The sequence below is a fragment of the Haemorhous mexicanus genome, chromosome 1 (genome assembly GCF_027477595.1).
Source record: "Haemorhous mexicanus isolate bHaeMex1 chromosome 1, bHaeMex1.pri, whole genome shotgun sequence".
NCBI lineage: Eukaryota > Metazoa > Chordata > Aves > Passeriformes > Fringillidae > Haemorhous > Haemorhous mexicanus.
This window is the reverse complement of record NC_082341.1, coordinates 141,809,650-141,821,991: the sequence shown is the minus strand read 5'-3', so window position 1 is coordinate 141,821,991 and position 12,342 is coordinate 141,809,650. Positions and strand designations below refer to the sequence as shown.

Genomic DNA, 12,342 nt, shown 5'->3' with positions numbered 1-12,342 from the left:
TTATAAAGCTCTCTTTTTATTATCTTGATATTTTGTGAAATTGATCAATGCATGCATTATCGTACATAAAATACAACTTTTAGCCGTGGTTTCTCAGTGTCCGATCAGATGTCCACTGAGTTCATATTAAGAATTTCTCAAGAATTTGCTACGTGAATTCTGAACACATATTTTATTCCTTTAATATTTATGTTCAAAGCTCTCTACTGCAGCACCCCAGAGTCGCCCCCGCATGGTTTCATTGTCAGTCAGACAGGCGGACAGCTCAACAGTATGGTCCGCTGGGCCTGCGACCGCGGCTTTCGGCTCATTGGGAAAAGTACTGCCGTGTGCAGGAAGTCTCCATATGGGTATTACTCGTGGGATGTTCCAGTCCCAGCTTGTCAAGGTAAATTCTTTTGTTAAAAAAAGACACACTTTAAGAAACTTTCTTTTTCTTTTTCTGACTTAAAATGAATAGAAGGAAGTGTTTCACGGTCATACTTCTGTGCCAAAATTTTTCAACCTCGTACTTTTAAGAAAGAGCATTTCAAGAGAAGCTAGTAAGACTGACATACCAAAAACACTGCTTTAATATTCAGTGAAAAATATTTAAGAACTTCATATTGGTCCAATAATAATTTCTGAAATTTCACATAAGTCTTCAAAATGCTGGCGTTCTTTGAGAACTAGTATGACTAAGGTTTTCCAAGGACTGTGTATATTTTTAATGTATATCTTTGAAGTGGAACTATGTTCCAAAATTTGTGAAAAAGGAATAGATTTTAATGTTTCAGTTTGATTAACAATGTTGCCCAAGCTGGCATATAGTGACCAAAAATTTTTGTGATAGATCTATTTTTAGAGAATTTTGGATATTTCCTATTCATTTTTTTTTTCATTTCGAAGTATCTGATGTGGCAATAACTTTTCCTGACTTTTTTACATTTTCCTGTAACTAAAAGGTAATTTTCATAGAATCATACAAGGGTTTACTTGAAAGGGACCTTAGAGTTGTAGTTCCAATCCCTCTGGGATGGGCAGGAACACTGCTTACTTGACCAGATTGTTTAAAGGCAGTCTGACCTGGCCTTGAGCACTTCCCAGGATTCAGGATCCACAACTTCTCTGGAGAACTTTTCTGTGCAAGTTTCCACAAATGTGAAATTCAGCTCAAAACTGTCATAAACAAAAATGTCATTGGGTGACCTTTGGGAGATCTGTTATTTATATAAAAGTCTGTTATCATGCCTTGCTGGTTTGCATCTTGTTTCTTAAAAATTTAGGTTTAAGGGACAGATATATTTTTCTTGTGCCACAAGATTGACTGTTAACATGGATAATATGACTCAAAATTTATCAAGTCACTAATGGAGATTTTTGAATACTGGAGGAGTGATTAATCTAATGGTAGATGTAGAACATCTCAGGTTGCAGCTAGAATGTATCTTATATATATTTTACTGACTAGTAAAAGAGACAGGATGTGAATTATGTGCATTACGTGAATAAGAATATTGTAGAATTTGTTGGTGCTTAGGATTATAATCAATGCTATTTACATGTTTCAATTATTTTGCCAGTGGATATTAATTTATGCACTGCTGAATGCTGGCCGTGATGTAACACAATGGACATTGTTTGGGCAATTCTTGTAATTGCCTCAAAGTTCTTATTATAATTAATGTGCTTCTGAAGGAAGAGGTTAAGCTAGGCCAGTTATGCAATGAAGACTGTTTCTTGGTTATTTATGCAAGCATATAGCTATCATCTTGGAATGGATAGATTTGCCTAATCTGCAATCCAAGCTATTGAGGAATTTAAGAAGTAATAAACATGGTCACATGTTTTCATTTTAGTGCCATGGAAGTTGTTTCTTTCTTTGGTGATGGCAAGTGAAATAGTAGTTTTATCAGATGTTCAGTAAAAGATGGAAGGGGCACATTCTCATTTAATTAACTTGTCACTTTTTATCTCTCTGGGGTCATGTCCTCATACCCTCTAGAGCTTTGAATTCAATTATAGTTTCTTGAGGTCTTCAATTTCTTAATCACAGTTTTCTTATTTTTTCCTAAATGTGTGTTTGTCTCTCCTTGCCAATTGATACTGTGACAGTCATTAAATATAAGTTCTTATGGTTGCCAAGACAGGGTGATAGCAAATTAGAAATATTTTTCTGTGATCTTCTCAGCAGAGTGTGTCTGTTCTGTGGTTTTTGATTTTTCTTTTTCTTAAATTTCTGTGTAATATGCAAGGGTTTTTTATGGCAATGCAAGAATATTTTAACATTGATTCTTACACCTCTGTTCTGCAAATTGTTATAGGATTGGTGCTTTACCTGTGTCTTAGCTGTAATTATTAGCTTTGGGACTGTGCCACACAGTTCTTATATTGCTTATGAAGCAAATCAGTTTTATGTCAGTTCAGCTCCCAGTAGGGGCAAAAATAGATTGCACTCTTTTTTTTCCCAAGTATTTATACATAGTCTGAGAGGATTAACCTTCCTGTGTGGGCATGATAGGTACTTTCTTAGGGCTCAAGATTTGACTTCAAAGTAAGCTACTTCAGACTTAAATGTGTAAGCCCTTTTTTTTTTTTTCATTTTTTTTTTTTAATCTGACCTACATTAGATGTATGGTTTCAGAATGTGGAAAGGGGTTAGTTTTTATTTTCAGTCCCAAAACAGACAGAGAATTATTTAGAACCAGATATTCTCTTAGTTTTTTGTTTTTTTTTTTTTTTTTTTGTTAAAGAAAAGAAATAAAATAGTACCTTATACTTTTATTTGCAGTTTTCAACTTTCTTCTCTAAGAGATAGAGGAGCCAGCAAGGAGAGGTGCTATGCTGGATCTTTTTCTCAGCAACAAGCAGGTGCTGATGAGGAATATAAAGCTGAAGGGTGCAATGACTGTGAAATTCTAGGGTACAAAATTCTTAGAGCAGAGAGCAGGGTGAATGCTAGCTAGCCTTGACTTCAGATGAGAAGAATTTGACCACTTCAGGGATTTGCTTGGTAGAGTACCATGGAATAAAGCCTTAGATTTAAGGCTTTATAGACAAGGAAAACTGGTTAATAGTCAAAGGATCACTTCTTCCAAGCTCAGAAATGTTGCATCCTCAGAAATGTTGTCAAAGAGGAAGTCAGGTAGAAACTTCAGGACACCTGCCTGGATGAGCTAGGAGCTCCTGGACAAAACAAAATACAAAAATGAAGCCTAGAGAGGGTGGAAAGAGGACAGGAATCCTGGGAGGAATATGGACAAGTTGTCCAAGAAACTATGGATCAGGTTAGGAAAGCTAGAGCCTTGATAAAATAAATCTGTCCGTGGTTGTCAAGGGCAACAAAAACAGCTTCTTAAGATATATTGGTGATAAAATGAAGACTAGGCAAATTGTGAGCCCTGCCCAGAAGGACAGAGAAGACCTGGTTACCAGGGACATGGAGACAGCTGAAGTGCTCAGCAGTGGTTTTGATAGTCTTCACTTACAAGTCCTTCAGTGTCGCTTCACAAGTCACAGATTACAAAGACGAGGGCTACAAGAAGCCTACAGGACACCTGGAGAGGAGCTTTTTTTGAGGGTATGCAGTGATAGGCTAGGGGGAATGGCTTTAAAATAAAAGGGGACCAGTTCAAATTACACATCAGGAGAGAATTCCTTACTGGTTGCCCAGAGGAGCTGTAGATGCCCCATGCCTGGAAGTGTTCATGTCCAGGCTGAGCTGGATTTAAAGCAATCTGATGCAGTAAACAATGTTCCTGCCCATTGCAGCGGGATTAGAACTAGATCTTTAAGGCCCCTTTCACCCTAGGCCATTTTATGATTCTATGATTCAATATTTTCAAAAGGGTATTTTCTTTCTGCTTCCCAGGTGGAAAAAATAGAATGTTGAAAGGTAATTTTAGTGATTTGCCAGAGGTCACAAAGTACAACTGATGGAAGAAATCTGAACATAAATCATATGACACAGAAACACAGAAAGTGTGTTTCTCAGACTGATGCCTTACTGATTCAACCATGCTGATCATATTTTTTTCCAGATATTTTCTATTCCCTTTTCTTTATTATCATCTGCATTTTGAATTCTTAGCTGCAGAGTTATGAACCATTATTCTTATTTTTTATTTTATCCATCAAAATGCAAAGGCTTCATTGGATTCAATTCCCTAAAATTTTAAGAAAATTTTCTTCTATGCCTAAAACTCACATTAATGAGGTAAAAATTAATTTTTATGAATTTAAGACTAGTGATTTTGCAATGTATAATCTCTCTGAGGTCAGTGGAAATTTATATTGAAGACATAAAAAACTTTGTCTTTCTCTCTACTCAGCAATATCTTGTGGAATTCCTAAAGCTCCACTAAATGGTGGGATATTAACTACAGATTACTTGGTTGGCACCCGAGTTACTTATTTTTGCAATGATGGATACAGGCTATCAGCCAAAGAGCTCACTACTGCAGTCTGCCAGCCCGATGGTACCTGGAGCAATCACAATAAAACACCTCGCTGTGTAGGTGAGTAAAAACCTGTCTGTACATTCTGTTTATTCATCCATGGCACAAATTTTCACGTGACTTAAACTTTCATCTTCAGGTTGTTTTAATCTATGAATTATTTGCTGGTATTAAATTATTAAGAAATACATATCTGAAGTATATCTAACTAAGACATGCTGAAACTTCACAGCATAAGCAGAACAAACATGCTAGAGCTTATAGAATACAACAAACTAATAATTAATTTACAGTTAAAGTTAATGATTGCAGAGGTTTTCTACAAAAGTTATCTCTTCAGTGATAGTTGCATGATTCATGTACTGTTAGCAAACCCTTTTTACTATCCAGAATTGCAAAACCTGTGATAATTGTTTGAGAGTGCTGCTTATTATTTATATTCATCCCATCATTATAGTTCTTCACCATCTAAACTTGGGGGAACATCACTGCAGGGAAAATGCATTTAACTCCCAAAATGAAGTGGATATAAGCAGTTACAAATGAGATATAAAAACCCAGGTGGTTGCAAGAGTGATACAGGGATTTCAGTGTCTCATGCACATTAGGATTTGGATTATCTCACCAAATGAATTTTGGAAATGACAGCAAATTAAGACTGGAGTATTTTTCAAGGATTTCCCCTTTCTCCTTTTTTTCTTCTTGTTACCGAAAATTTCATTCTGTCATGACTTTTTTTCTCTTTCCAAAGAACCACTGAAAATAGAGAATAACAAAGTGGGAAAAATTTTTTTACTTCTTATACTATTTTTTATTCTATTAGTGTTGTAGAATGTTATTGTTCAATTTCTGGAGGAAGAACAATAAGAATTAGGAAATGAGACAAAATTATATCGCTGTTGAAAAAACAATCTGTATATAGATATTTTTTTTTTTTTTTTGTACTCAGTGTACAGCCTCTCAAAGAAATGTTTCATATCTCATCGAGTTTACTGGGTAGAAAAATAATATCTCCAATTAAATGCACCTAAAATTTTAGTAAAGATTCTGCTGCCTGATGTAAAATGTCACAGAAGGTCCACCTGTAGCGATTTCAACCATGGTAGCTCCTATCTATACCAACTGCATCACTCTGCATACAGAATCCCTTCTCTTTCTGGGTAATTATTAATTAAATGAGACAACTCATACCCTCTAACCACAGTCAATTTCAAGTACAGCTTTAGTTTTCAAAGATTATGTCATTGTGTTTAAAATACATTTTTTTATTAATAATGGTACAGATTTTCCCAATTTATCTGTGCTAAACCACCAATACCTATGTCTTCTTGTTATTTTGGAAGTTGTTACATGTCCTAGCATCAATTCTTTTACCCTGGAACATGGAAGATGGAGAATAGTGAATGGTTCACACTATGAGTATAAAACAAAAGTAGTTTTCAGCTGTGATCCTGGGTATTATGGTTTGGGACCAGCATCTATTGAGTGTCTTGCTAATGGCACCTGGAGTTGGAGAAATGAGCGGCCTTACTGCCAAAGTGAGTACATCTTTTATCTGCATCTGCTGTACAGATTTCAGGAAAAAATATTTTATTGGATGAACTAGAGATGAACTAATTTAGTATTCAAAACTGTAAATTAGAAAAAGTGTTTCTTGGCTGGAATTTCTGGGTATGCTAAATGTTGTTATTGACAAATATAATACATGAGATTTAGTGACAAGGATGTATCTGTAGGCACACTGGACTTTAAAGGTCCCTAAATTTATAAAGGCACAAAGAAAATATTTTCCTATATGTTTATTTCTTATTTGTTTATTCAGGAATGCTGTAAAGTCTTGAAAAATGCAAAACCTTTGTATCCTGTCTGCACACTTGATAAATAAAATAATCTCTCCTTTCAGGTAGTTACCCTGTAGTGTGCATTTGCACATATCCACATCATTCCCACCATTAGCTGGTATGCTGGTAACTTTTAATAGTTATTAAAAAAAATAAATTATTATTCAGATATTTAAATCAACTAAGCATGTTGCCATGATTGTGTTTCCCTCCCCTGCTGCTGTGAAAAGCAAATTTCTTTATAAATTTACATTTAGACATCTCTTTTTCAAAACTGTGGGGTTTTGGTTACACTTGGAAATGGCAAAACTCTTTCTCTTTATGGAACATGGTATGACAAACCCTCTGACAGAGTGGGATACAATTGTGCTTTTGTTTCCTGTATCAAAAATGTGTGTATCTGCTTGTTTATGTATAAATACAAAAATATCTAAAAAAGCCTGTAGATAAGCCAGATAACTGTGGCTTAAAATACATTAATCATTTATTGACAATATTTATGAAAAAAAAATGCAGGCTTTAAAATGCAGTTTCAAAGTCATATAATTTATACTGAAAATTAACCTTAATGTTGAGTTCTTTATAAATGGAAATCTAGTATATAATTTAGAGAAATTTTAAAATTTAATTGCAATATTTCATCTCTGCTATTGTTAAAATTTGTTAAAATTATTGTGTATATGTCTATATTTATATCTGTGTATATAATTCTGCATACTAAATTTGTATTTGTATCTCTTTTTGCTTTAAAAGACAAACTACGTTTAGCTATGTTTTGAGAAGCCTAATTTGAAACATTATGACTTATTTTCTTCTAGGCATAAGGTGTGCTACCTAATTTCAGCCTCTTACTCACTACTAATAAATTCTTTTTGTTAATTATTCAAAGAAAACTGAAAAAGAAAAACATTATTTTGATTGAAAAGATGCTTTCAATTGTAAATAAATAGCAAGAAATTCCATCAATATCATTCACTCTTTATAAAAATGTAATATGTGAATCCTAGGATAAGCATTTCATTATGATCTAGAAGAGCAAAATGTCCCCTTCCCAAAGAAGCATAACTAAATCTGATAGCAATTCTGATGCAGAATTCAGTATGCAGAATGTATTTGATAAACTCAAGGTAATGAAACAGCATTCAAAAATGTTTTGAGTGCCTTTTTTTAACTTTAGAGAAATTATTTCAATTGTTCTTCCCCCTCTCCTAAGTATGATTTCTGGGGAAGGAATGGTTTTTGTTTGCGTGTTTTTAATCTATGATTTCTACAGATTTCTCCAAAATACTTCAAGATGTGAAATTTACCTGATTGACTGGTTGATAAATATTCTTAGTTAATAGGAATTATTGTATGGGTGTTTGTGATTCTCACTGTACACTTTGGGTTTTGTTTTGCTATGAAGTTATTTCCTGTGGAGAACTTCCTACGCCTCCAAATGGGAATAAGATTGGAACTCAAATCACATATGGCTCTACAGCTATATTTACTTGTGACTCAGGATACATGCTAGTTGGCTCTGCAGTGAGGGAATGTCTGTCATCTGGACTCTGGAGAGGAATGGAGACTAGATGTTTAGGTATGGATGCTACTGTCATGACTTGTCCATTTTCTTTCTCTCTAGGAGACAAAAGTAAGCAAAGTTATCTGCGTGTCCTTTTCTATTAGCAGACACATTGAAGAGAGCTCTGCATGTGTGTGGTTGGGCTGCATTGTTTTTCTCATCAAATTGGAACCATGTTTATATTTTCAAAAATTTTATTATCTTCACAACTTGAAAAATATGTGTTAGTGTATTTCTGTATATGTCTTTAAAGTACAGCTATACATAAGCAGCAAGACAGATTGATTCCATATGTATCAGCTCTAATACATATCCTCACTAAAATATCTGCATAGTAGATCTGAACTAAGTGGTTGTGTCATAGAATCAAACTGTATTCTTGAAAAGATACAGAAGGAAGAAAAAAAAAATTGTGGAAATTTTGACAGGACCAGTGCAGTCTGATTTCTGAGATAAAGCCACTATCCAGATGCTTTTTTACAGAATTTGAGACCTTTTACTTGTACAAGGTTAGGCATCTTCTCTTATTTAATATACTCAGACGTTGTTGCCTGAATTATTTATGAATAAAATGAACACATGAAACAATTTCAGGGCTTCTTTCTGATTCATTATCATGTGTACCTTGAGCTGGGTTATTACATTATGTAGAGACATAGGTTTTACTCTATATTTAAACAAAATTTTAATTTCAATTGAAATCAAAAGTATGTAAGAATTCTGAATTAGAATGAAATATACAAATCATATTGTATCTCGTCTGCAGAGGCATGACTATATCACAGAATATCCATAAACTGATACTCTCAGAAAACTGAACTAGTATATACATTAAATATAGAGGTTTTTTGCAATATATCTTTGTACAGATATATTGCCATTCACCTTTTTAAGCTACTTTTAATCCCAAATAATTTTTCTTCTGTAAAACAGCATTATTTTCTAGTGTTCACATAAGTGAATGACTCATGAATGAGCTGAAGTGTTGCTTATCAGGCTACAAGTGTGCAGCTGGAATGTTCCCTGACATGCAGCAGAGAGGGATAGAGGCTTTGTTTATGTTTCACTTTAACAATGGAAAACCTTGATATTCTTCATCCTCTAAATTGTCAGCAATTACAAGATCTAAATCTAAATTTTTGAAGCACAATACTGTGTGCATAATCAAAATGCTCTGCTTTTTTTCTGGTTTGCCTGTTTGTTTTTATTTTAATTGATTTTTCTGCAGAAGTTACAGCTGTTGAAGTCTGGAGAAATGTAAAAAATTTTCTTCAGAAAAATAATATTATAAAAACAAATAAATTGGATGATATTTGTAAATAGCACCTTGGAAATATACTTGCATTTAAGAATTTTGCCAAAATTACTTCATACCAAGTGAAGATCAGCACAGAATGAATTTATTTTTCTCCAACATTTGCCTGTAGAAATAAAATTTTAATATAATTTAATAATAGTAACAGATTACATACTCTTTACTTGCAACTTAAAAGAGGACCCCTGCTTCTCAGAAGAGATTCATTGTTATTCAGTTCCTACACTATAATGTCCAGTAACAATAAAAAGTTAGGAAAACAACTGTATAACTAGAGGACAAAACCAGTAATCTAAACCAAACCTATTGTATCAGACTAATAGCACTACAGTAAATCTTATAATGCATATCTTTAAAGATTTATTATGGCAAATTGTTGAAGACAGCATGAAAACAAGTATTACTCAGCAAAATTAGAATATACATCATAAACAGCATGCAAAAAATGTACACCTTGCTTTAAAAAAAAAAAAAAAATGACAGAGCAAGTTTATAAAAGGGAGAGAGTCATGGCTGCCATAATTTCTCTTGCAACAATGCTGCCTGCTGTGTTATATCACTGTGCAGGAATGAGTGCCCTGCAGACTCAGAAAAACTCAGTTCAATTCTTGTTTCTTCCATAAGAAATTTGAGACTTAAGAGGGATGAGATCAGCTAATGACAAATCAGAAATAAGAAATATTTTAAAGAAGGTGTTTGTCAGAAAGTAGAGGAAATGGAGGAAATTAAAGTTTTAGAATGTGGGAGAAAGGAGATCAAATACAGCAGGAAGACCTACAAAGTGGATATTTTAATGGTGGGTATTTTAAGCAATTAATTTTTGTGCAACTTATCAGTGATGTTCACTATCTACTTCTGATGTTTTCATGCTCTCTGTTGTAAACATTTTTTTCAACTGAGCCTTTCCACTTTTACTTTCTGAAAAATGTAGTTGTTCTTGGACTGAAGTGATTACCAATGTATTTCTGTTTTAAGTTTTGAAGATGCCCTTAGGAATACACTTAGATGACATACATGAAATCCTACAGGATAAAATAATACCCTTTTTCAAATATTTTGTTCAAAAATTCACTTATTTTTTTCAAAAGTGCTACTGAAACAATTACATTTAATTGTTCTATTAGACAGCCTGATTTTAATTCCAGGTATGTGTAATTTAAAAAAATTTATGAAAGGTAGAACAAACAAGAATCTAAGTTTCTGCAGTAGAACTTTAGTTTGTGGTGAAACTATTCAGATGTAGATTAGAATTAGAACTGAGGTAAGCTTTAAATCACCAAAAATATTGACTGAAATCCAAGTTATGTTATTGCATGACATTGTGAACAGTAGTCCATGGTTTTGATGACAGCCATAATAGTGTGAGAATATGATGATAGGTTTCACAGCTCATTTTTGTCTTTCTTTTCTCATTCTGACTTCTTTTACTAAAAGATGGATAATTTATGGATAATGAATCTGTGGCAAAAACCAGAACACTTACACTTAAAACTGCCTTCCTTTCTCAATCCCACTTTTTCTCTTTTTTTTCTTTTTTTTTCCTTTAAAGAATACCTAAATGACAAAATAGTACTTCATGAGTAATCACATTATTATCATGGTAGGAAATTGACTTCGTCCTTATTCTCCATAGCTGATGAGAAGAAACTGTTCAAATTGAAAAAATGAAATGAAACAAAACAGAATAGAGCTTCTGATGTAATTCTGTTGTCAGAGTTAAAAAAATTAAATGTTTCAGGACATTTTATTGTGAAAAAAATCACATTAGTCTTTTAGAATAAAAAACAAGCAAAGACTAAAATCATGACAGTTGTGTCAGCTTACAAACAGTCTCTCACTATTTATTATGCTTGATCTATTTCTGTACCAGTAACACTAAAAATGTCTATGTAATAAATCCTGAGAAACATTCAGTAACAGATTTTAATTAATATCCTCCTTATAAAAAGAGACTGACGAATCTGTGATTTTGTTATACAATTTCCTCTTGAAAAATACCTAAATATTCAAAAAGAAATTTATGAATACTTTGTATATCTACAGTATTTATGGATGACGTATTTAAAATTTTCTATTTTGCTCTATTTCCTTTATTTATTGCATTAATTTTGTTTGCTTTATTTTAATGTCAGAAATTACACTGATCATAAAAACATATATTTTCATACTTTTTTTTTTTAGTATATTTATTTTAATGCCTGTAATCAGACATTTAGTAAACTGGGCATTTCCTAGAGTAGAAGTAAATTGAGTCCAATTTAATAACTCTATAGTACTTTCAGATAAACTTTGGAATTACCTAGTATATAAATGGTGAAAAACATTTCCTAAGATTTCTCTAGCACAATATTTTTCCCCCCTTTTTTCAGAGCATTACTTTTACACATCATGATCAGGACTACTTTTTCCTTCTTTTTTTTTCCTAAAAGTATTTTTTGCCTTTTAGAATAATTTATGTCTTATTTTGGTTAACATTTTAAAAGCTTAGTCAAAACTACTTAACAAAGTAAAACTAACAAAGAAAAGTATAGTATGCTTTGAAAAGTCTTTCTGTAAGATACAGTTCTAACTGCTCTTCTAATGGAGCAGGTTTTTTTTTAGGTTCTTGCAAAGAATTCTTATTTCTTTCTAGGACCTTACTCACGGTTAATGTAGTGTAGAAAATTCCATACTTCTGTTTGGGGGTTATCTAACTCTCACTTGTGCTAGTTACATGACTGATAGTAATTTTAAATGTTGTTTAGACATCTCATCAATGAAAACTACATGAAAAAGCAGCAAAAAATATGATTTTCAACCAATACTTAGAAGAAAGATATCTTATGCACATTTCTCTTTTTTATTGATTTGTGAGCTAACTCCAGGTTTTCACATTTCTTGAACTCGTGACTCTATCCTCTTCATCTCAGCTGTACAACACCTGACTATTTCTTAGTATCTTCTTCTTTCTCAATACCTCATGACATCTAAACATCCTGATAAATCAGATCTGTTGATATTCTCTCCCTTATTTACCAAAAGTCACTGCTGTTATTTCATATGCGATAGACTCAGCAACTTCTGAAACAACAGTTTTGTTCAGTTCTGCATATTAGTATTAAATCTCAAATAAAGATAAATTATGAAATATGATTAAACTTTTAAAGGTCTGTAAGGCTTCATATTTTGCTGTTAATTGTGACATGA

General features: G+C 32.9%; 1 protein-coding gene across 3 annotated transcripts in view; it reads left to right on the top strand.

Annotated features, from left to right (window-relative positions):
* Positions 1–12,342, top strand: part of CSMD3 (CUB and Sushi multiple domains 3) — a 583,179-nt gene that overhangs the window by 510,245 nt on the left and 60,592 nt on the right. For 2 of the 3 annotated variants that reach the window (XM_059857957.1, XM_059857801.1), the window contains 4 exons: positions 200–388; positions 4,311–4,496; positions 5,780–5,974; positions 7,683–7,856. In XM_059857957.1, the coding sequence (XP_059713940.1) occupies positions 200–388; positions 4,311–4,496; positions 5,780–5,974; positions 7,683–7,856 (744 nt within the window). The remainder of the gene's footprint in view (positions 1–199; positions 389–4,310; positions 4,497–5,779; positions 5,975–7,682; positions 7,857–12,342) is intronic. The other variant, XM_059857877.1, reaches the window with a different exon arrangement.